General features: G+C 43.1%; 1 protein-coding gene across 8 annotated transcripts in view; it reads left to right on the plus strand.

The window, feature by feature from the left end:
* Positions 1-25,369, plus strand: part of CDYL (chromodomain Y like) — a 423,594-nt gene that overhangs the window by 193,237 nt on the left and 204,988 nt on the right. For 5 of the 8 annotated variants that reach the window (XM_029590585.1, XM_029590581.1, XM_029590583.1 and 2 more), the window contains 2 exons: positions 5,884-5,934; positions 6,075-6,726. In XM_029590585.1, coding sequence (XP_029446445.1) covers positions 5,884-5,934; positions 6,075-6,726 — 703 coding nt within the window. The remainder of the gene's footprint in view (positions 1-5,883; positions 5,935-6,074; positions 6,727-25,369) is intronic. The other 3 variants (XM_029590584.1, XM_029590587.1, XM_029590582.1) reach the window with 1 other exon arrangement.

Raw genomic sequence — 25,369 nt, forward strand, 5'->3', positions numbered from 1 at the left:
GCTATGAGCGATCAGATATGCTCTCAAGGCCTTTCAGGATTGCCTATCAAACAAAGCCATCCTGATTCAAACCGACAATCAGGTTGCGATGTGGTACATCAACAAACAAGTGGAAACGGGCTCCTACCTTCTGTGTCAGGAAGCTGCACAGATATGGGCATGGGTGCTTTCCCACTCGATGTGCCTCAAAGCAACCTACTTGCCGGGAGTGGACAATGTGTTGGCGGACAAGCTGAGTCGCACTTTCCATCCGCACGAGTGGTCTCTCAACCCCACGGTAGCAGATGCGATATTCCAACGCTGGGGTTACCCTCGCATAGACCTCTTTGCGTCGGTACACAGCCACAAGGTAGACAACTTCTGCTCTCATTCGCAGTCACCACTTCCAGCCAAGAGATGCATTTGCCCTCTCCTGGGCCAGCGGTCTCCTTTATGCGTACCCTCCACTTCCTCTCATTTCAAAGACTCTTGTGAAGCTCCGGCAGGACAAAGGATTAATGATTCTGATAGCTCCCCATTGGCCACGCCAGGTGTAGTTTCCAATCCTCCAGGACCTATCAGTATGCCGACACATTCCTCTGGGGAAGTATCCCCTTCTAATAACTCAGAACGAAGGGTATCTCCGTAACCCCAACCTCCAAGCTCTGTCTCTGACGGCCTGGATGTTGAAAGGTTAATACTCCAACCGCTTAACCTTTCAGAGTCGGTATCCCGAGTCCTGGTGGCTTCACGAAATCCTTCAACAAGAAGGTTTTATTGCTCTAAATGGAAGAGGTTTATGGTCTGGTGTACTTCCATGTCCATAGACCCCTTCACTTGTTCCACTGCAAGGTTCCTAGACTACCTCTGGCACTTGTCAGAGTTAGGCCTAAAAACTTCTTCTATCAGGGTGCGTATTAGTGCAGTGTCTGCTTACCATAAGGGTGTAGTTAATGTCTCCATTTCAACCCAACCCTTAGTATCACAGTTCATGAGAGCTTGCTCCATTTAAAACCTCCACTGCGCCCTCCTGCCCCTGCTTGGGACCTTAATCTAGTTTTGGACAGCTCATGAAAACTTCGTTTGAGCCTCTCCACTCCTGTGATCTCCGCTATCTCACCTGGAAGGTACTTTTTCTTCTGGCGATCACGCTCAGCGATCACATTCAGCGTTTTGCTGAACGTAGTGTCGGAATTTCATATTAACCAATCTGTTATCCTACCTACCTTTTTTTGCCAGGCCCCATTCGAACCCAGGAGAACAGGTTCTGCATTCTTTAGACTGCAAACGTGCTTTAGCTTTCTATCTAGACCGCACGTCTGTTCACAGGAAATCCACTCAATTGTTTGTTTCTTTTGATGCCATCAAATTGGGAAATCCTGTGGGAAAGCAGACCCTCTTCTCCTGGTTGGCGGAATGCATTTCTTTTTGCTACCGGCAAGCAGGCATTCCGCTACAAGACCGTATAAAAGCACACTCGATCAGGGCCATGCCAACATCAGTAGCACACCTCCATTCGGTGCCGCTTCCTGATAGTTGTAAGGCTGCTACCTAGAGCTCTCTCCATACTTTCGCAGCACATTATTGCTTGGATAAGGCTGGCACACAGGATTCCATCTTTGGCCAGTCTGTTCTACGCAATTTGTTTGCTGTTTAACTTCCCAAAATCCTTCCACCAACCCATTCAGGGTTTCAGGATGCCCTCTTAACCAAATTCCCACCCCTGTTGCTGTGCCTGTTGTATGTCTTTGGGTGCATTTGGTGTATTACTCGGGCATCCTCAGCTCGGTACTCACCCATATGTGAGGACTACCATCCTGCTTGTCCTGTGAGAAAGCAGAGTTGCTTACCTGTAACAGGTGTTCTCACAGGACAGCAGGATGTTAGTCCTCACGTAACCCAACTGCCACCCCGCGGAGTTGGGTTCGTTACGTTTTCTTATTTTATTTTCGCATGTACTTTTACTATATAAACAGACTGAAGGGGGGACCCCTGCTGGATGCAGGGTCAGTGCATTGCTGGGCATGCCCAGTAGGTGCCAGTCAAAGTTCTAGAAACTTTGACAAAAGTGTTTCGTGATTGGGCTCCATCCTGATGATGTCACCCATATGTGAGGACTAACATCCTGCTGTCCTGTGAGAATACCTGTTACTACAGGTAAGCAACTCTGCTTTCTTCAGATGGATCCTTCATCCAATTTTTGAAGGATTTTTTTTGGTTAAAATAGCCTCTTTCACCTCACCTTGCCTGCCTTCCACTTTTCTTAATGTGTGGAATACATCTGGACTGCGCCTCTAGGATTGTATTTTTAAACAATGTCCATGCCTGTTGAACACTTTTAACCTTTGCAGCTGCACCTTTCAGTTTTTTTCTAACTATTTTCCTCATTTTATCAAAGTTTCCCTTTTGAAAGTTTAGTGTTACGAGTTGTAGATTTACTTATTGTCCCCCTTCCAGTTATTAGTTTAAATTTGATCCTGTTATGATCACTATTGCCAAGTGGCCCCACCACCATTACCTCTCTCACCAAATCCTGCGTTCCACTAAGGATTAAATCTAAAATTGCTCCCTCTCTTGTTGGTTCCTGAACCAATTGCTCCATGAAGCAGCCATTTATTACATCCAGGAACTTTGTCTCTAGCAAGTCCTGATGTTACATTTACCCAGTCAATATTGGGGTAATTATTGTCCTCTTTCTTATGAAGAAGACAGTAGAAACTGTCATGTTTAACTTTGTACCACACAGAAATCATGTCAGCTTCTATTCATTTAGAGATTCATTGAAACATACAATTTGACCAGGGACGTCTAAACTTTTGTGTGCGACTGTACCTGTAGCTCAAGGTTTTTCTGCTGCATCTCAAGCTTTGATTGAGTCAAGTTCTTCAAAGTGCTTAAAAACTAAAAGCATTTCGGTCCTATTCTTATGTTGAGGCAGTGAAGCAGGTAAGGACTACTTGAATACACTTAACTAGAAGAAGAACTCCGAGCGGCTCCCTTGATTTTATTTCTTCAGCTCTTGGGGCAACCCTGATTTGCACTCAGCCCAACTAGTGATTAAGTAGGAAGACTTTCCTGGTTAGCCCAAACTGCTTGAAACATCCTCAAGCAGACAAAGCATTCAGTGATGATGTGACATTTCCCAAGTCAGTAGTAATATTCTTCATAATGATTCACGATGGACATCTTATACCTGCATCGTAACAACACAGGAAATGATGGTCAGTAAAGTCCAAAATGAACCATTTAGGCTGCCAGCTAAGCTTCATCTACTTTAAGAAGATACAAATACAAATTTCCATAAGCAAACCAACACCAAATCCCTCCTCCCCAATGTTTTTCATCAGACTTCTCAACCTTATTCCTACCACTGCCCTCCCAAGCATATTCAAAATCTGGTATAGAGATGTTCTCCACCATCTCTGCTATAAGGCCATGCCAAGCCTTGCCATCTTCAGCTTCGCTTCTTACATGACCAATTCTTAAGCAAACATTCCCCACTCATCCCAATCATTTTTTCATACATAGGGGCCGATGCAATAAATATGTGCAGAAAGCAGGCGCTGAGAAGTTAGCGCCTGCTTTCTTAACTTGCCCCCAGGCTCCCACCTTTCTTTTTCATAAGAAAAAAGTGTTGAAAATGTTTCCTCAGTTTATTCCAAAAATGAACTGTTTATCTCCATAAAGAGAATGTTTTATTACTATTTTTTGTGGTCCAGATAACTCTAAAGAGAAGTTATGTACTCTAGATATTAGACCATTCTTCTCTAGAGACTTGAAGGTGTTAGGATTGAGTATATATAAGGTCAATAAAATATGACTTACAGACTAAAGAAACAAGTGCTAGATGAATACAATGTTGTATTCACAAGGCCTAATAAAAGTTTAAAAAAAAAACCAAGCAAAATCTCATTCTAGTAACGCCTTATCTGCGTCATGAGCAGAGAAGTCTAAAGCATCCCTTGGGATTGTGTAAACATGTAACTTGTGTTCTCCATGTTCTTTAGTAAAATTTATAAACAAGGAAGTCAAAATTTAATGGGGTTTCTCCAGCTAAGTCCTAAACTTAGCAAGACAAATCACAATCTTTCAAATCTAGGGCCTGCTGAGTGGCAATATTTTAACTGGGTAGGTTTATAGCTGGATATCTTTAAAGTGGAGTGAGTGTATTTACTTAGCTGGGCAGTGTTAATGTTCAGCACTGGTTAAGTTTAGGCAGGTAAGTTGACCTGAATAATACACAATCTTAAAGGTAACTGGATACATTTACTTGGGTCTTTTTAGCCAGGTAATATGGTTAATGTTGAATATATTATCTAAAGTTATCCCCATAAGTTTACCCAGATAACTTGCTGCTCATCATTGATCTCTAGACAACTAGATACTGAAGCATTCTTTGATGTTAATTTTAGAAGAATTCTACTGCTTTTTAGCGCTCATGGTCCATAATTCTAATCGTAAAAGAATCTAAAAGATTTTCTTACCTGTTAATTCTGGTTCTCTGATATAATTCTGAACTGTAAGTCCATTATAACTAAAATTATTACTGCTGGGGAAGAGTTCATTCTGTTAGGTTGAAAGAAATAATGCTCAAAGTTAGTAAGAAAAAACATCTCCTTTTTATACAGTAGTTCCTTTTTATACGGTAGTCTCAGATAGTATTAAAACAATGGGCTGGCATAGATTTTATTTATTTATTTTTTGACAAAGTGGCAAAAATCCTACAGTGTCTCCTTAAGGAATATTGGTGTGCTGGGAGCATGAGGGGTGGTGCAGAGGGGAGAGTGTTTACCTGATAAAATCATGTTCTGGGAGGATCTTTATTACAAACTCATGCTTTTTCACTGCTTTGCTTTCTGGCATGCCACCTACATAGCAACTTAGCAAGCATTGCTAAAATGTACAGGCTGCCATTACTGATCTCCTGCATTATAAGATCATTAGAGCATGGCCCGTGGGTTTTGAAAGAGCTCGTGATGCAGGTATTATGGGAACAGGCAGAATGCTGTCAGGAGTGTGCATAGTTGCCAAGGGTTGTCCACTCTTGCAGAGGAAATCTCAGTGGTGCAGCAAAAAGACTCTCAGAATCATTGTACCAGAATTTAGGGTTTAGTTGTGAATTGATATCCACAGATACATTCCCAGTCTTACTAACAGAGACTTCAAAGAATGACATCCTCTATTATTTTTGGCTAACTGTAGTTTAAAAATCCTTACGAGGGCAATTTTCACACTGTCTACAGAAATGCAGAATTGGTGGTACTCCCACCCACTCCGGACTTTCTACCAATTTTAAAGGGAAAATATTCCCTTTGAAAATTGCTTAAAGAAAAAGTACCTGCACATCTTTGCACCTTTTTGTGCGAATATTTCTTCCAGGTAAAGTTATGCAAATACTTTTGAAAATTTTGCTTACTTGCAAGCCCCTCCAGTCCTTTCACTATGGGAAACTTATGTTCATAGTGGCACTCTGTTCATAATTTTATGTACAGCAGGGACCCCACATATCCACAAAGAATATGCATAAGACAAATTTGCATATACTGAGTCACCATGATATTCATGCATAGTCATTGTGGATATCCTGAGAACTTGACTGGCTGTGGGGTACCGAGAACAGGTTTGGGAAGCCCTGACCTACACATAGGGTAGACAGTTTTTAAAGACACTATTTCTGTGGGTGAAGTACTGTTCTACCTGAAGGAATCACTTTGAATATTGCCCTTTATATATTTAATGTTCAATTTCTAAACTCTGTTCTAGGTAATTTAATATAAATGAAACCTTGTTTATATGTTAGTAACAAATCTATTAAGTTTGTCCAGATTTTTTCAGTTTGCATATACTGTATATATTTTGTCAATCAATCTATAATAATATTGTAAATATTTATTTTTCTTTCAGATTGGTTTATCAAGATATATCAGTAAACCTGGTAGAGTTATTCTGTTGCAGGTTAGCAATTTAAGAACCATTGGTTACAATTATCTTTAAATTTTGTACAATATCCTGTTAAGAGTTCACATGCAAATTACCAGTTGCCATTCTGTTTTCCATATGGTCAATATGTAATGTCTGAATTTTCTTCCTAACAGGTAGAGAGAATTGTTGACAAGAGGAAAAATAAAAAGGGAAAAACAGAATATTTAGTTCGATGGAAAGGATACGACAGTGAAGATGACACATGGGAACCAGAACAACACTTAGTAAATTGTGAGGAATATATCCATGAGTTTAATTTACGACACAATGAAAAACCAAAAGACAGCACGTTAACCAGGACAAACCGGATCTCTCCAAATAATGCCAGAAAACAAATTTCTAGGTCAACTAATAGTTCTTTTTCAAAGACATCTCCAAAATCATTAGGAATTAGCAAAGACTGTGAATCAAAAAGCCAACTTTTTGTTAACAGTCAAAAGTTTCACAAAAGCCCTTCACTTTCTAATAGGAAAACTATGGACTTTGCTAGATCAGGTATTAAGATTCTTGTGCCCAAAAGTCCCATGAAAAGCAGGACTTTAGTTATTGGTTTTCAAAATGAAAGTCTGGATAAAATGGACCACATAGAACCAGATCAAGATTCTACAGCCCCAGAAGTAGCAGCAGAAAAACCTGTCGGTGCTTTATTGGGACCGGGTGAAGAAAGAGCTAGGATGGGGAGCAGACCAAGGACACAATCTTTAGTACCACAGTGTCATCTTCCACTGATGTCAAGCTCATCTGCATTGACAGTAAATGGAAAGGGTAAGTTTGTTTTAGCGTTCTGTCCTATTGCTTATTTTTATGTTAAATATCTGTGATTGCTTATTTCAGTAGTACAGAATTCTAGTAACTTTATTGATCTTGCTGAAAACTGTGTTCTTCGGGGTGAATTTTTTTAAAACATTAAGCACATAAATTTAGCATATAGACATGTAAGTAGCATCTACTCACATATTCCATATTTTATAAAAGTAAAAAAATAAGCACATATTTTCATTTTCACCTGCATGCATGTAAAAAAGGGACAGTCTAGGAATGTTTCGGGTCGGGGCCAACGTTTATGCGTGTAAATTGATATTTTAAAAAACATGTGGGCACATTTACCAACTTATTTGCATATTTTTTTTAACTTAATTATCTCTTGCAAGTTATACTAAACATGTTTATTATGTAGTACTGACTGGGTGGGAGGTCTGGGTGGACTATGGGCAGTTCAGACAAGAACCAGGAAGGTCTTAATGACCTGGAGAAGGACTGGGTGCACTGGTGGATTAATTGATAAACTTGTTAATTTTATTTATGCATGCATGTTTTAAAATTGGCTAATTTATACATATAAATTAGGATTTAGTAAATCCTACTTTACATTTATGTGTATTTTTATTTATTTATTTAGAGTTTCTTCTATACCGATAGCCGTTTGCACATCGTATCGGTTTACATATAACTAGGAACATTTAGGCAAAGCCATTTACATATAGGCAGAGCCCTTACATGGAACAGTAACAGCTATAAGAGGCAAGGAACAGTAAAATAACTAAATGTTAATTCGAAGAGCTATGTGTTACATATAAAGCTAATGAACTAGAATACTAGATAAGGTGAACTATAATACAAAATGTACAGCAGTTCATGGTCATTCCAGAGCGACACTATTGGATCAATTACAAGGAGGTAAGAACAACGTCTGAGCTGATAAATTGTTTAAATAAGAATCAAGAGGAGAGGATCGTGAGTAAGCTCAATGAAAGTATCACAAACACAATTCTGTGCAAGCAGGTTTATCGGAGGAACGAGGGGCGCAAGGAGAGGAACGTTAGAGGCCGGGGAGTTAACTGGGGTAAAAATAGGAAAACGGGGTGGACAGTGAGAATATGAATGGAGAAGGGAACGGTAATAATACTAAGGTAAACAGGGGGTACCAGAGGTTGAGGATGAAGGGGAGGTAGAGAGTAGAGAGACTGCTACTGTTATAACAACTCAGAGGTTCAAATAAAGGGATTTTGGGAATTCTTCGTGGAGGATTGTGAGGGTATGCCTGAAGGAACAACCATGTTTTTAGTTTTTTCTTGAATTTAGGAGTGGAGGTCTCTGTGCATAAGTCTGGAGGTAAGGAGTTCTATAGGGTAGGGCTAGCAAGGGAAAAGGCTCTGTTCATAGTGGAGGTAAGTTTCGTGGATTTGATTGTGGGTGTGCGGAGTGTTCCTTGGAGGGCAGGGCGAGTGGGTCTTGTGGACGTGCGGGGGAGGAGAGGCGGGTTGATCCAGTGGAGGTTTTCATTTATAAGGCTTTTATGGATGAGGGAAAGTGTTTCGAATAGTATTCGTGATTGTATTGGTAGCCAATGGAGTTCAATAAGTGTTGGTTTAATGTGGTCTCTTTTTTTGGAGTTAGAATACGTGCAGCGGCGTTTTGTAGTAGTTGTAACGGTTTAGTATTAGTTGAGGGAAGGCAGAGGAGGAGAGCATTACAGTAGTCTATTTTGGAAAAAATAATAGACTGGAGTACAGTGCGGAAGTCAGAAAAATGTAATAAAGGTCTGAGTTTTTTAATCGTTTGTAGCTTGAAAAAGCAGTGTTTTATGATAGATTTAATGAAGGGTTTGAAAGTGAGTTGGTTGTCAATAAGAACACCCAGGTTATGGGTGTGTGAAGGGAAAGAAGTGGAGGAATGAGAGAGGGGGATAGGGGGAGAAGGATGATTGTTGGAGATAACGAGGAGTTCAGTTTTTTGAGGGTTGAGAGCGAGGTGCATGTTTGTGAGGAGGTGGTTGATGGAGGAGAGGCAGGATTCCCAGTTTTGGAGAGCGGTTTGGAGGGAGTCAGAGAAGGGAAAGAGGATTTGCACGTCATCTGCGTAAATGAAGTGCTTGATACCAAGGTTGGTGAGAAGGGTGGTTAGGGGAAGCATGTAAATGTTAAAGAGGGTAGAAGAGAGTGATGAGCCCTGGGGGACACCTAATAGGCTCAGATTCAGTGTTATTAGTTAGGACAGTGAAATAGCGATTTTGTAGGTAAGAACGGAACCAGGAGAGAGCAGATCCCGAGATCCCAATACTTCTGAGGATGTTAAGGATAGTGTGATTGACAGTGTCGAAAGCCGCAGATATGTCCAACATGGCAATCAGATAAGAAGAGCCTGAATCGACTCCTTTGATTAAGGTGTCAGAGAAAGTAGTAAGGTTTCGGTACTAAGATGCTTCCTGAAACCGTATTGTGTTGAGGGAAGAATGTTGTATTGCTCGAGGTAGAGAGAAAGGCGAGTGTTTGCCTTGTGTGCTACTTTATGTTAAAATTTCCATGAAAATGCCTAGTGAAGTTGGTGAGTATTAGATTTCTGTTTATTATTCAGTTCAATTTGAGGGTTTTTTTGTTTTTTTTTGTTTTTTGTTTGTTTTTTTTTGCAGAATAGGACTCCACCCAATAGCTCTGTTCAGTAGATTGTTATCTTGGTTAATGGCATTATGTGATTTATCACCTTTACTTTTGAGTGTTTTCCTTTTTTAAATATTTTCCTCAGCTTTCTCCCAACTAAGGTCTAATATAATTATGATTTATTTTCTTTCTCGTATGTTTCCTCTGTATTTATAGAATATTTCTCGTGTCAGATGTTCTGATTTTTTATTTTTTTGAAAATCAAGAAAAAGTTTTAAAAAATTGATATTGCAGAGTGTTTAACAGAATTCTTGAGTTTGTTTCACCATGAATTTTGCATGCATCTAAAAATAAATCATGATCCCACATTCTGAGATCTTTGCATACTTGTTTTCCTCATTTTCTCTGAAGACAAGATGCATTATAAGTTACACTGATGCATGATATCATTGCACTTAGCACCAATCATACTCTTCCAGAGCTTTTTTTGATTCTTGTTGCATGGTGATTCTTGTTCTCCTGTGTCCTTATAGAATGCCTCAGTTCATCTATTTCTGCACAGTTTACAGACACATTTTTCAAACTAGAATAACATTCCCTGTTAACTGAGGCATTTTTTTAATGTTGTTTTTTTTTCAATAGTTTACCTTAAATAATTCTTTTGTTTGACTTCCAGTTCCCTTGATAGCTTAACAGCACTTCTGAAGTTCTCTTGTTTTCTTTTTTTGTTGTCTGTTGCTGGGCATGCTTTAAGCTGTGTCCCCTAACAGAGCTCCCAGTCATGTTTCTTTTCTTGGGTGTTTGATTCAGTTTTATAAATTTCCTCTCTTAAATTCACTTCATTGAGTTTTCCTCACAATGTTTTTAAGTCTTGCCCCACATAAGGTGGAAGAATGTCCTCTCAGTTTTGTTTTGTTAATTTTCCCCTCAATGTTTGAGGAGGCCAACTGCTTCAAATCTCACACCAAGTGCATCCTAATGTCCATCACCAGACCATCACCATCAAACCTGATAAGATTCGTTGGAGGAGGATCATGATTTGACTCTTTATAACGTCTGCTCTAGGTTGTCACCAAGGACAATCACAATTTTTAAGATGAAACTACAGTATTATCTTGAAGAATTGAAGGAGACAACTAATGCCAAAGGCTGTCACAAAGAAGGGTTATGGAGACCTGTCCTTCAGCACCAAAAAAAAAAAAAAGTCTCAGAAATTAATGATCTTGGTTTTTCCAGCCCACATCATGCGTTGGGCTGTAAGTGCTTGTGCACTGAGCCAAAAGGACATGGTGTGGAGGATCATTTGAAGGAGCCAAAGCATCTGTGCCAATCCCCTTTCTTGCACAGCTGTAAGAGCAGGGGGATCCTAGAAGCTTCAGCTTCCCCCAAAGTGACTAACTGCACCTTGAGGATAGATCTACTTCTCACCCAGGGCACTTTCCAATACCTCCTTGCTTTTGGCATCCCTTAAGAGAATCTAAAGAAGGCTAGTCCACTTGCTTAGACCCATCAAATCTTGGCTCAGCAGTGTGTGATGCAGAACTTGTGAGAATTGTAGAGTGCTGAGCAGAAGGCATCAAATAGCTCAGCTCCTATTGAGTGACCCTCCTAATGCAGCCCCTCACTATTGGTGCTGAGAGTCAGGTTCAACTCCGAGTACACAAAGTTGGAATCAAACTCATGGACAAGCAGGACAAGCTCATCCCTATAAGTGGATGCACAGCACAGACACAATAAAAACCCACTCTAGAACTCAGAAAAACTTAGTCTTTGAGGTTGATTTTAAAATGAAGGCACGTGCACGAGCAAGGATATACTGGAATTTTTTAATGTATGCGCACTTGCACATGTATGTTTTAAAATGCACCAACCACACGTAAGTATGCTTGTAATTTTAAGAGGTTACTCCAGCACAGCTAGCAGTCGTGTGTCTTCCATAGGACCTTGTTGGCTTTTTCATGCATATGACAGTGAATTTCAAAACATGCTTGCACGAGACACATTCCCAGTTTTGCAATTAGTCCACCAGTTTGTCCAGCTAATAGTGACATCTTTCAGACTTCTCTAGTTCTTCATCCTGCATGCCTCCGTTGATCCAGACCAAAACTCAAGATCTACGGTCTTGCTGCTCATCAGGAGCAGCAGTAAAGTTATGCAGCTATCTAGCGTACACGCATTGCAGTTTTTGGTTTTAAAATTCAGAGTAATGCGTCTTGGCCCCACCGTGGAATGCTCATTCCCTGTCTCTTTTCTGCCCCCTTATTCCTTGTGGGGCGGATTTTAAAACCCCTGTGCCAGCGCGCCTATTTTCATTAGGCCGCCGGCCCGCGTAAAGCCCCGGGATTCGTATAAGTCCCGGGGCTTTCGAAACGGGGAGGGAGGGGGCGTGTCCGGGGAGTTCCCGAAACGACGCGGTGTTTCAGGGGCGGGCCAGGGGGCGTGGTCGAGGCCTCCGGACCATGCCCCCGGGACCGGACGACGAAGCGGGGCTGCTGGCGACGTGCGCAAAGTTACGCCTGCTTTCAGCAGGCGTAACTTTGCCGACAAAGGTAAGGGGGGGTTTGGATAGGGCTGGGGGGGGGATTAGGTAGGGGAAGGTGGGGGGGAGGGCGAAGAAAAGTTCCCTCCGAGGCCGCTCCGAAATCGGAGCGGCCTCGGAGGGAACAGGCAGGCCGCGCTGGGCTCGGCGCGCGCAGGTTGCACAAATGTGCACCCCCTTGCGCGCGCCGACCTCGGATTTTATAAGATACGCGCGGCTACGAGCGTATCTTATAAAATCTGGTGTACTTTTGTTCGCGCCACCGGCGCGAACAAAAGTACCCGCACACGTAGTGTTTGAAAATCCGCCCCTATGTGTACATGGGTACAGTCGCACATATTTTGCATTTTTTAAAAATCTGATTTGCTCACGTGCGCAGCCCACATGCGCATATGTGGGCATTTTTTTTGTGAGCAATGCTTTTAAAATTGACCTATTTCTGCGCATGTGTAGGAATTCCTGCACAGCTGCTGCTTCACAAGACTCCTCAGTCTTTTTCTTTCTGTTGAATTGAAGGGAAAAAAAAAACAAAAAACAGTAGCAGTTTAGTTAGCAAGAGATATGTTGTTTAGTTTACTTTTGTTTCTCTTTCATTTTTTCAAATATCCTTTTCTTTTGTTTGGGCAGTATTAGATTACTTCAACCTCATCATGTCTGATAAAGGGTCACAGTCAAAAGTCCATTTAAGCTTTGTTCTTGCTGCTGGCATAAGATATCTAGTCAATACCTCTGTGATTTATGTCTTAGATATCTATTGTTATCTATTTACAGTCAAACAAGCAAAAGCAGGCTATTATAAAAAATATTCTTGTCAAGCAAATGAAAGGCCTAAGCAGCTTTTCAGGCTAGCCTCTCATATTTCTGAATTTCAATGCAAACATTCCTCTTCTGGCAAACTTAACACAGATAGTTTTATCTATGTTTTATCTATTTGTTTGATACCAAATTTCTTAACATCAGAGCAGAGTTTCTGTGAAATCCTACAATTACTTTTAAAACAGATGAACCCATCATCATTCGATATAGATCCATTGCTGTTCAAATTTATTAAAAAAAAAATTCTGAGTTAGGTCTGTTTCCTCCACTAGTTGATATTGTGAATTCTAGTTTGGAATTTAGTGTGCTTCCTCAAACACTTAAAACTGCAGTTGTATGACCTGCACTAAAAAAAACAAAACACAGATCCTAACCTTCCAGATAATTACCATTCAATTTCTAATCTACCTACTCTTTCAAAATCATTGAGAAGGTCATTCAGTTCCAGATTTCTGGAAAAACTGCTTGTGTTGCATCCAGACAATCTGGATATAGGAAAGGATATAGCATAGATTCTATACTTGCAGCTCTGATTGATGACATCAGTTTATACCTAGATAGGGGAAAAGTAGTTCTGTTAGTACGTCTGGGTACTATTTTTTATTTTTATTTGCAGTTTTTATATACCGACATTTGTTTAGTAACTTCACATCGGTTTACATAGAACATAAACTTGCAACCGTGCTACAAAACAAGACGTAGGCAGCGGAGCTTTACAGATAAAATTAACTTAAGGGGGATAACAAAATAACTGAAGGTAAGGGGGCAGGGGAAACGAGGGAAATAAATAAATTTAACTGAGTGTATACATAGGATAAATAAGATATGATATATACAAAGCGATACATAGATTGAGATATTAAGGAGCTTATATGAACAATGCAATATTGTGGAAAATTATATAAATAATTGTCAGGTGTTTGAGAGAACAAGCGGAAAATAAATATTTGAAAACTGAGAGGCGGGGAGAGGATTAAGATCTTATGAGAGAATTTGTTATGGTAAGAGGGATTTGATGTGGAAGAAGTGAAAGAGCATGATAGAAAAAGGTGTGCAAATTAGGTATATGCTTGTAGGAATAGCCATGTTTTTTGAGTTTTTGCTTAAATTTTATTGGGCAAATTTCCTGACATAGTTCTGGTGTCATGCTGTTCCAACATGTTGGTCCAGCTGTGGTAATGGCACGTTTCTTAATTGCCGCTTTTGACACTATTTGGCATTGGAATTCACAGCCAATCCTTATACTGGTTTAAATCCTTAGAAAACAACATTTTATCATGTTGCTTGGAATTCTGCAATGTCTTCACCTAGTTACCTGAATTGTGGTGTTCCCCAGAGTTCTTCAATTCTTTCACCTATTCTTTTCAATTTATATCTTATTCCTTTAGCTACGTTGATACAGATTTTAGAATTTACAAAGTATTTTTATGCCAGTGATATTCAGATTATTGCAAACTGTGCCATGGGATCATAATTTTCACTGACCAAATTTAACAGTTTGACTGAGGTAGCTGATTAGCTGAGATCATCTAAACTTAAGATCAGGCCAGACAAGTCGGAGGCTATGTGGTTCACAAGGAAACATACCTCCAACCAGCTTCCTTCTCCTACAATGGCTGGCAGTTCCATTCAGATTAAAGATGTCATCACTACTTTGTGTTAGAATCGATCCTTCATTACATTTTTTTCAGCCACATCTCTCACTTGATGCAGAGTACAAACAGTATTTTTTCCTGCTGTTTATTTGACAGCTTAGACCTTTTCTAGATTCTGCTGATTTAAAAACTTTGACTCATTCTCTCATTCTGACTTGTTTGGACTATTGTAATGCTTTTTCATGGTCTCTCTTTCAGATAAGGAGGCTTCAGAAAGTCCAAAACACAGCAGCAAAATTGATCTTTCATAAGACAAAGTATAATCATGTTGCCTCTCTTCTTTAGGGCTTGCATTGGCTCCCAGTCTCATTACACATCCAAATTAAAATAGGACACGACTTGTAAGGCCTTCTGATGGGGGATCCCCCATTACCTTTCCAGTCTTATTGTTTCCTATGATCTGGGATGACTGCTCCGTTCATCATAGCAGGAACTATTAAGTAATACCCTCTCCAAAAGACATTAGGCTGGAAAGAAACAGGGAAGTTATTTTTTCCTAGCGTGTAGCAGATGGACTCAGGACCAATGGATATAGTGTACTCCTGATAGCAGTTGGAGATGGATCAGATTTCAATCTGACGTCAGTCCTAGTACATACACCCCTGCAGGAAGTGCAGCTCTCCAGTATTTTCCGTCTCCATAGCAGTTCGGGACTCTATGCATGCTCGCACAGCGTTAGAGTAATTTACCAAAACAAGAAGAAATCTTACCTCTACAGACGAGCCCCACTCTCCTGCGGTGACACCCCTTGGGTCCCTCCCCCAGTTGAGAATTCCTGAGGAGATTTCCGCGATCTCTCGGAGGTAAGCCTCGGTCCGGCGGCCGACCCTTGGCGTGGACTTAGCCCCCGGCAACGGGTGAGGCTGAGAGGCAGCAGGTGCAACTTCGAGCGTGGCGGTGAAGGTATTTACCCTCTCCCCCTGCAGCCGGAGACCGCCCGGAATGAGATCAGGAAGTGCCGAGACAAGGTAAGGTAGAAAACTACTAAAGTCTCCAGTCTCCGAAGCTCGAAGAGTTGCACAGGTCACCAGCCGGCGCCAGTACTACTGGGTTGATCAGCCCTAGCAGGGCTAGGCCCCGGTCAGATCCGAGGGTCCTCCCATGTGGAGACCCTCTGAGGTGGTTGCCATATTGTCCGCGTGGTCGCTGTCGTCATCTTGACCTGTTCACCGCCCTGTCCGCCATCTCCACCCGTGTGCACAGAGGCGAGCCGTGCGCACAAATCTCTTGGGCGCACATCGTCGCGTGCCCAAGTGCCGTGGGCACAGCGACGCGTGTAGCCACATGCTTACTGTGCCGGGCACATAAGTTCAGCCTGTGTGCACAACGACGCGGGCATTTCTTTGAACGCGTACCAAACCTTTGCACACAACCTCGACGCACTGGAGCGCATAACTAAGCCACCCAGGCCCCGTATTTCACACGCACAAGCCATGGCACCACCGGAGAAGAAGCTCAGGGCCTCTGCCCAGCATACCACATTAGAGCTGCACAGCATGAAGAGGCCACCGCCCTGTTTATACAGTGCGAGGAGGTCCTGGGGGACTCAGCCCATGCCCCTCCCCAGCCAGTGACGGGATCCGGCTTCTCGGACAGTATGCCAGACCTCGCTTCTCCCAGCGGGAGCCTCCCTCAAACGGGGCTCCCCAGGGACACAGCACCTCTTAATATAGACCCAGCATCCATCTCCTGGATGGAATTCTTCAAAGGCCTGAATACATTCGTCCACATGCAGCTGGGGCCTCTGATAACATGGCCACAGCCTCCGCCAGAGGACTACAACATCCAGGGACCTTCTATGCCCAGAGAAGTGCCTCCTCCGCCCAGAAGCCCCACCTTCGGGGACATGGACAACTCGGACGAGGATTCAGAACCTCTGGAGGAAGGGGAACTCCCCCCAGGGACCGAACCCCACCGAACCATGAGGTGTTTCCTCACCAAGGACGAGTTTCCAGACCTGGCCTCACACAGCTTGAAAGAGCTTGCTATCTCGGGCATAAGTGCCTCGGGGGAACCTAAGACGAACCTCCTCCTAGAGGGACTCCGTCAGACCTCCCGTCATTTCCCACTGTTACAAGCCGTCCAGCAGCTAACTGACCTGGAATGGGAAGCCCCGGAGACCACATTCAAAGGGGGGGCGTGCCCTGCCAGCCATGTATCCTCTGGACCCCGCTGCCAAAGATCTCCTGGCATGTCCGAAAGTGGATGCAATGGTCTGCGCGGTCTCAAAGTGCACTACTATCCCAGTCAAGGGAGGAGCAGCACTCAAGGATGCCCAAGACAGACGGCTGGAATCCATCCTCAAACAGTCCTTTGACATCTCCGCTGTGTCTCTACAAATCGCGACCTGCTGTGCCGTGGTAACAGGCGACCAACAGACCAGGAACAACACTCCCGGGGAAGCCCTGGAACCAACAGTATCATTCTTCACTGATGCCACCTCTGATCTGGTGCGTACTGCGGTTAGATGTGTGTCATCCGCCATGGCAGTCAGAAGATAACTCTGGCTCCGAAGCTGGTCGGCCGACGCATCATCCAAAATGAGACTCACGAGGATGCCCTTCAGGGGAACCCTCTTGTTTGGAAGCGAACTGGAGAAGCTAGCCAACAAATGGGGCAAATCCCCATTACCGTGGCTACTGGAGGACAGGAATAAGAGAAACCAGCGACCCTTCCCCCGAACTTCTAGGGTCAGAGGATCACAGCGCTTCAACCCATACAGAAGCGGCTCTCCCCGCAGGCAGGAGCCAGTCCTTTCGGAACAAGCACAACAAAAAGGGAACCGGCTCGGGCCCATGTCCCAGCCGCACCCCACAATGAAAATCAGCTGACCCGTCCAAGGGAAGAATCTATAGGGGGCAGATTTGCCCTATTCTACCAAGGATGGGTCGAGATAACTTCGGACAAGTGGGTCCTAGCCATCATTTTAGAGGGATATTATCTGGATTTCCACCACATCCCTCCGGACAAATTTGTAGAATCCCCCTGTCATGATCCCTCCACGAGGACGGCAGTGGAAGCTACGTTGACCAGATTACTCACCTTAGAGACTATAACACCAGTGCCCTTGCAACAAATAAATACTGGACACTATTCCATCTATTTTATCGTTCCCAAGAAAGAAGGGGCGTTCCGGCCCATCCTGGACCTCAAGTCTGTCAACCGCCACCTGAAGATTCCTCGCTTCCGCATGGAAACCCTACGCTCGGTCATAAGGGCGATACAACCGGGAGAGTTCCTTGCATCCCTGGATCAATCGGATGCCTACCTGCACATTCCGGTCCATCAAGAGCATCAACGTTTTCTACACTTCGCGATCCTGGACCATCACTACCAGTTCCGGGCACTACCATTTGGGTTAGCCACAGCATCCCAAAAGTTCACCAAAATCATGGTGGTAGTGGTGGCAACACTGAGGAAGGAAGGAATCCTCGTACACCCTTATCTGGATGATTGGCTGATCAGGGCGAAATCCCTAGAGGAAAGTCACCAGGCGACCAACAGAGTCAAAACTATTGGAGAGCCTCGGGTGGGTGATCAACACAAACAAGTGCTGTCTGCAGCCCCCCCCTCCCCCAATCTGTAGAATACCTGGGAGTTCAGTTAGACACCAAACAAGACAAGGTCATCCTAATGCCGACAAGGAGATCAAAACTGATGACCCAGTTGCGAACCCTGTTGAGCAGGCTTCGTCCCACAGCATGATATTATCTCAAAGACCTCGGCCTCATGGCATCCACACTAGAAGTAGTGCCATGGGTAAGAGCTCACATGAGACCCCTACAGCGCTCCCTACTGTCACGATGGAACCCGCTGTCCCAGAACTACACCGTTCGTCTCTAGCTCCCAGACAAAGTTCGGACCCAACTACGATGGTGGCTACAAGAAGGCCATCTGAGCCAGGGAGTGAGGCTATCCTCACCGACCTGGATCCTGCTCACCACGGACGCCAGCCTACGAGGATGGGGAGCACACTGCCAGGAGCTGACCGTCCAGGGGCAATGGAACAAAGAGTTGGGATGGAACATCAACCGCCTAGCAGCACGGGCAGTCAGACTAGCCTGCCTATGGTTCGGTCATAGACTCCGAGACAAATCAGTCAGAGTCATGTTGGACAATGCCACAACAGTGGCCTACATCAACCATCAGGGAGGAACCAGAAGCCAACAGGTGTCTCTGGAAATAGACCCCCTAATGACATGGGCAGAGGCGAACCTTCGAGAGATCTCTGCCGCCCACATCGCGGGGAAAGACAATGTCACTACGGATTACCTCAGCAGAGAAAGTCTAGACCCAGGAGAATGGAGACTGTCGACCACAGCCTTCCAGTTGATAGTAAATCGTTGGGGAACACCAACCATGGACCTCCTGGCAAACAGGTCCAACGCCCAAGTGCCCAGCTTCTTCAGCCGCAGACGGGAACCTCAGTCCCAGGGAATCGATGGCCTGGTACAGACCTAGCCACAGGAAACTCTACTATATGCCTTCCCGCCGTGGCATCTATTGGGCGCAATCATCCACAAGATAGAACACCACAAGGGACCAGTACTTCTAGTGGCCCTGGACTGGCCAAGAAGGCCGTGGTACGCAGACATGCAAAGGCTACTTACAGAGAACCCTCTCCCGCTACCGCCACACAGGGATCTGCTCCAACAAGGGCCGATCCTCCACGAGGACCCAGCTCGATTCTCTCTTACGGCCTGGCCATTGAGAGGACTCGCCTGAGGAAGAGATGATACTCGGGGGTAGTAATTGATACCCTGCTCCGAGCACGCAAGTTCTCCACATCCGTAACATACATAAGGATTTGGAGAGTATTTGAAGTCTGGTGTGAGGACCACGACATCATCCCACAGTTAGTCAAAATTCCCATGATTTTGGAATTCTTGCAGAATAGCCTACAGAAGGGATTGTCTCAACTCCATCAAGGTACAGGTGGCCGCATTGTCATACTACGGAACTAAGAGTGAGGACGGTAGCCTAGCCTCTCACCCGGATGTCTCCCACTTCCTGAAAGGAGTCAAGCAGATCCGACCACCCCTAAAGTGGCCAGTGCCTCTATGGAACCTCAACCTAGTCCTAGACTTCTTAGCAGGAGCCTCCTTCAGACCTCTCTGTGGCCTGTGCCTCCGACTATTAATATTGAAAGCAGCCTTCCTGGTGGCAGTCTGTTCGGCCCATTGTATCTCCGAGCTACAAGCACTGTCCTGCCAGGAGCCGTTCCTCAGACTCACTCCAGGAGCCATTCAGTTACGCACGGTCCCATCCTTCATCCCCAAAGTGGTTTCTCACTTCCATCTCAACCAAACCATCTTGCTACCATCGCCAGATGAGCATAAGGATTTGGAAGAATCTCGCCATCTTCGCCACCTCAACGTCTGCAGACTCCTAGTCTGATACCTGGAAAGGTCAGAATCCGTACGAAAGATGGACCATCTATTCGTCTTTCACAGCGGGAAGAAGCAAGGGGAAGCGGCCTCGTGGGCAACCATAGGCCGTTGAATCAAAGAAGTTATCAAGGCGGCCTACGTAGAAGCAGGCAAGCCGTCGCCTTTGCAAGTCAAGGTCCATTCCACTAGAGCCCAAGCAGTGTTCTGGACGGAAACCAAGATGCTGTCACCCGCATGGTCCACCATCCACACCTTCTCCAGGTTCTACCGCCTGGATGTTCAGGCACGAGAGGACACAGTATTCGCAAGGGCAGTACTAAGTGGGCCATGGACAGTCTCCCACCCGGTTCGGGAGTAGCTTTTATATATCCCATTGGTCCTGAGTCCATCTGCTACACGCTAGGAAATGGAGAAATTACTTACCTGATAATTTCGTTTTCTTTAGTGTAGACAGATGGACTCAGCATCCCATCCACGGCTGCCGTCATTCATGGAGTTCTCAGGCGACATCCCTGAGAGCGCGATAATCACGGATAAACCAAGCTTTCCCTCCAATTAGGACACCCATCCTTCTGGGTGTCGACGTTTCTCGGTTGAGGGCACTGGTGGTCTCCAGCTATAACCAACTCAACCAGTTCAAGTTAATCAAGTTATTCAGTCACGCATATATCCACAATTGCTTTTCGAGGAGAATACTGAAGAGCTGCACTTCCTGCAGGGGTATATGTACTAGGACTGATGTCAGATTGAAATCTGATCCGTTTCCAACTGCTATCAGGAGTACACTATACCCATTGGTCCTGAGTCCATCTGTCTACACTAAGGAAAATGAAATTATCAGGTAAGTAATTTCTCCATTTCTTACTTAGTACTGAGCCTTCAGAACTCTTTTTCACTAATTTTACATTTAGAGAAGAATTATCTTAAATTTGGAAAGGCCTTGAAGCCTTTTCTTTTTTGAAAGCTTATCCAACCAATGAGGTATTTTTTGTAGTCAATATTGCCGAATGTACTGTTATATTAATACATTTAGTTGGGGGGAAGAATTTTGGCTACTGTTACAGATTTTGCTTACTGTTGTTTTTGCTGAATCTGTGTATTTATATTCTTCTATGGTTTGCCTTATTATTTTATAGTTTTATTTATTGTTTAGTAATGTTAAGTTAGTTTCTAAAATATATTGTACATTGCTCTGACTTAAATGTAAGATGCACAATTAATTAAGAAATAAACTAAATTAAGACTGTTGCATGATATGTCTAATTTTTCAGCACATGGCAATTCAAGCTCAAAGTGTGAAATATCAGTTTTCATCTCCATCAGATTAATAAAAATGATGTTTCTTAGGGAGATCTGTACCAAAGGCGAAAAGGTCAGAGTCCAAGGATCAAAGCCAAAGTTCATCAAGTTCCTACATGGAACATAGAGCGCTGAGGAACAGGTTGCCATCTGTGCCATCAATTTTAGTTTATTAAAATGTATAACCCACATCATAAAATTTTGAAGCAGCTAAGAAAAAGACATTCATAATGAAGACAGGCATATACAGACAGACATTTTGTACTAGGTATGTTTCTAGATTAAATAGATTTAACTCTTTGGATATTACTCGAAGAATGCCTTCTTAAATAATTAAGTTTTTAGAGGCTTTTAAAATTATTTTAAACAGGGCATTGTCTTGCTATCATCTGGCAATGAGTTCGAAAGATAGTGTCCTGCTGCAGAAAAGGCTCTGTCTCTTATGATGTTTAGGTGCCCAAGATTCACCAACTGAACTTCCAGCAAATTTTTCTGTTCAGATCTTAAAGATCTAGATGGTCTATAAATCCTTAGGACCTAGCTAACCCAGCAGTCTATATCACAGTGAATCAGATTGAAGAGTACTACAGCAAGCTTATATAGCATGCGCTGTTTGACAGGGAGCCAAAGAAGATCAATCAGAGCTGGTATAATGTGATCATTCATTTTAAACACAGTCAATATTTATACTGCGGCATTCTGAACTAACTAGAGAGGATGCACTGTAGAGAGTGAAAAACCTATGAATAAGACATTACAAAAATCAAGCCCGCAATGGAAAAGGATTGGAGCATTTTGTGAAAGTCCTGGGGTTTCAACAAGAGATGAAATTCTTGAAGTATGTGGAGCTTAAAAAATGAATATTTAACCAGTACCTTAATCTGTGGTACAAATGATAAGAGTAGAGTCTGACACCTTTTCTATTGCTACTGAAGTTTTCACCGACCACGTCTTTGGAGTGCAGTCTGTGCCAAACATCCTTAGATCGTTTGTGCCATCCACCCCATCTATCTCAGCGCAGATGCCTATGGCACAGAAGCTGTTGGTGCCATTACAAATAATCAACATAGTAAATCTTCCATGTCGTCATCTTCATTTCTGATACCTGAATCAGATGCTTTTATAGCAACACATCAGACAACTTCTATGAAATGTCATCCCTTGATTCAGAAAATGTGATTAGAATTTGTTCATTCCTATTTGAAAAGTTTTCCAACTAATCCTTTGACTGAAATATTATAGCCCTTTAAAAAAATAAAAATAAAAAATCCTCAGAATTGCATACTTGGTCTCAGATAATACTGTTTCAGAAATGCCCATCTTCATTAGATAATGAAACATCTTCTAGACATAAGCAACCTTCTAAAGAAGTTCCAGTTCTAGGAAAACTATTACATCTCCTCAATATCCATCTCTTCAATCCATAGCAAGATCACTAAATTTTTCTTCAAAACCATCACCAGATGGGAGGACTTCGAGCGGAGAAACCTCTCCGTTGAGAGGAGAGGCCATAAGGGATTAAATCTGAGGCGCTTGTTTAACACCTTCAAGCTGGTAACATTGCGACTGCCCTGAGGCCACGCCCCTCTGGTGACGTCATCCAGGAGAGCCGGAATGCCGGATAAATTCGAGCCAGGTGCGGCGCGCAGCCGAAGCCGCGCACCAAAGGGGTGCGCCCCTTGGTAAGAATTTTTCTTTTACTCTTTCTGTATCTTTATGGGTAAGAAAAGAAAGACCAAACTTTGGACTTCTTCGCCGGCTGTACAAGTGGCAAGGGGTCCTATAGATGCACATGTGATGAGATGAGTGAGTCAACCTGCTCGTGACTCAATACCTGACATTTCTTTTTCCTCTGGTGCCTCAGATAGCCCCGCCCAAGTGCAGCAACCTCAGTCCCTGATGGAATCCCCTAGCCAAACAGCCCAAAGTATTGCACAAGCAGCTGTGAATACAACTGTGAGTGAGACTCTTAACCCCTTACTGGGTAGAGAAGTAGAAACAACTGGGAACAGGGTGAGCCCTGGATTACGGGTTTCTGTACCAGAGCCCTTAGACCCACAAAACATAACATTGGGAAATGTTTGGAGGGCAATAACTGCACTTCAGAAAGTAGTGTCAAATGCTATAAGTCAGAATAATAAAACTTCTATGGAATTTAAAAATGTTTTAGAAATGCATGATGGTCATTTAAAACAACTAGAAGAGTTGGGTAAAACAACAACAGCGCAAGTCTCGACCTTGCAAGCTGTTAATAACTCTCATATTAAAGATAGTTTGATGACTCACAGACAGATGGAGAATCTTGAAAACGAATTGAGAGAAATTTAAGATTTTTGAATTTTCCCATTACCAGACTCTTATCTGCTAGTGAGCTATTGAAAAAATACCTAGTAGAAGTTTTGTCAATATCGACAATAGATGATAAAAGTGTATCGAAAATTTATTATGTTATGAATTCCAGATTAAAGGAGCCAGGTGGAAGGGGAAGGAATGGACCTTGTCCTGCAGCAGTCACCTAATTTAACATCTTTTTTTGGAATCCTCAGTGGATGATATTCCACAAAGAGCTACTCTCTTGGTAACTTTGTGCAGAGAAAACGATAAAAGTTTAATAATGCAAAAGTATTTCAAGAATAAGGATTTCTTATTTTGCGGACAAAGGGTCCAGATATTCCCTGACGTGTCACGGAACACGCAATTAAGGAGAAAATATTATTATGAAGCCTATTTTGCATAGGCCGCCAACGCGCGTAAGTCCCGGGGCTTTCGAAAAGGGGCGGGAGGGGGCGTGTCCGAGAAGGGTATTACCTGGACTTTCTTCGGCTCCCGCCGGACAAGTTTGTGTACTCTCCTTGTTCCCCCCTCAAGAGGACGGCACTAGAAGTTAGCTTGCGGAGGCTCCTGTCCCTAAAAGCCATAATCCCAGTGCCTGCAGGGGAGATCAATTCTGGGCATTATTCTATTTATTTCATAGTACCCAAGAAGGAGGGCACTTTCAGGCCCGTCCTGGACCTCAAGTGTATCAGTTAGCCATGCTACAATCCAAGATTTCCACTCACCAACTCCAAAAGATGCAATACATATATAACACCTTACAAAAAATGAAGGGCACCATGGATTTCCTGGACCCAGAGATATATGAAAAATTCTCTGTGCACATTTCAAAGGCAAAATGTTCAAAACATTTGATCGAATCCGTATATGATGCCTTTGATACATCTTCCAGAACGACTACTATAGCAATATGTTCCAGAAGGCTTTTGTGACTTAAAGCATCTGTCTTAAGACATACATGATAAATTGGCAAATGCTCCTTATAAAGGACAATATTGTGATTTCACTTATCAGTAGCCCCGAGTGAATTCACAAAGTATGTAGCAATGGTTGCTGCCCACATCAGAAGTGTTTTTGTGTTTCTATACCTAGATGATTGTCTCATCATATCAGACCAGTCTCCAGCACAAACGCAGAGTAGTGAAAGTCACACTACAGACCCTTCATTCAGTAGTTTTTCTAGTGCACTAAGAAAAGTCTCATTTAAATCAAACAGGTCAGCTGGAATTTATAGGAGTCTATATAAACACCCGAGAAAAAGCCTTTCTTTGCTTGCAAAGAATGAAGACTCTTCTTCAGTTGATTACTATTTTAACCAAGTAGTGAAATGCGACAGCCAAGATTTTTCATGTTAGTCCCTCTTGCTCACGTGTACATGAGGTAAATTCGGTGGTATCTGAAGCAACATTTGAACCAACATATACCCAGCCTCTAGCCTTCAACATAAATATTGCATGGCTGCTCTTTTGTTCTCTGCATTGGTGGATTCAACTGATCAATCTTCTATGTGGTTGGGATTTTCATCCCCACATTCTAATCCAGTTTTGAAAACAGATACATTCACTCAAGGCTTGGGAGCACATCTGAATTCATTATGGGGCCAGTTTCCAAAGAATGTATGCTCCTAAATTGGACCTTTTGAAGATTTGCTAGAGCTGAGTGCTTAAATTTAGACTCCTAGTTTCAATAGGCTCCTAAATTTAGGTTCGTAAAAAATGGGTGGCTGTGGGGCAGAGTTAGGGCGGGGATCAGGAGCTTGCACTGGTTTTCTGCTGGGACTTCCCGCCTGCTCCACCAAACCCCTCCAGATGGTACTAAATGCCACAGCAAGAATTCTCACCATCGCCAAAAAAAAAGACCACATCACCCCGATCCTCCAGCACCTTCACTGGCTTCCCATTAAATACAGGATACAGTTCAAAAGCAGCATGATGATGCATAAGACCCTTCATAGCATATCCCCACTCAACTTAACCTTCAAGCTGCAACTACATACTT

The sequence above is a fragment of the Rhinatrema bivittatum genome, chromosome 2 (genome assembly GCF_901001135.1).
Source record: "Rhinatrema bivittatum chromosome 2, aRhiBiv1.1, whole genome shotgun sequence".
Classification (NCBI taxonomy): domain Eukaryota; kingdom Metazoa; phylum Chordata; class Amphibia; order Gymnophiona; family Rhinatrematidae; genus Rhinatrema; species Rhinatrema bivittatum.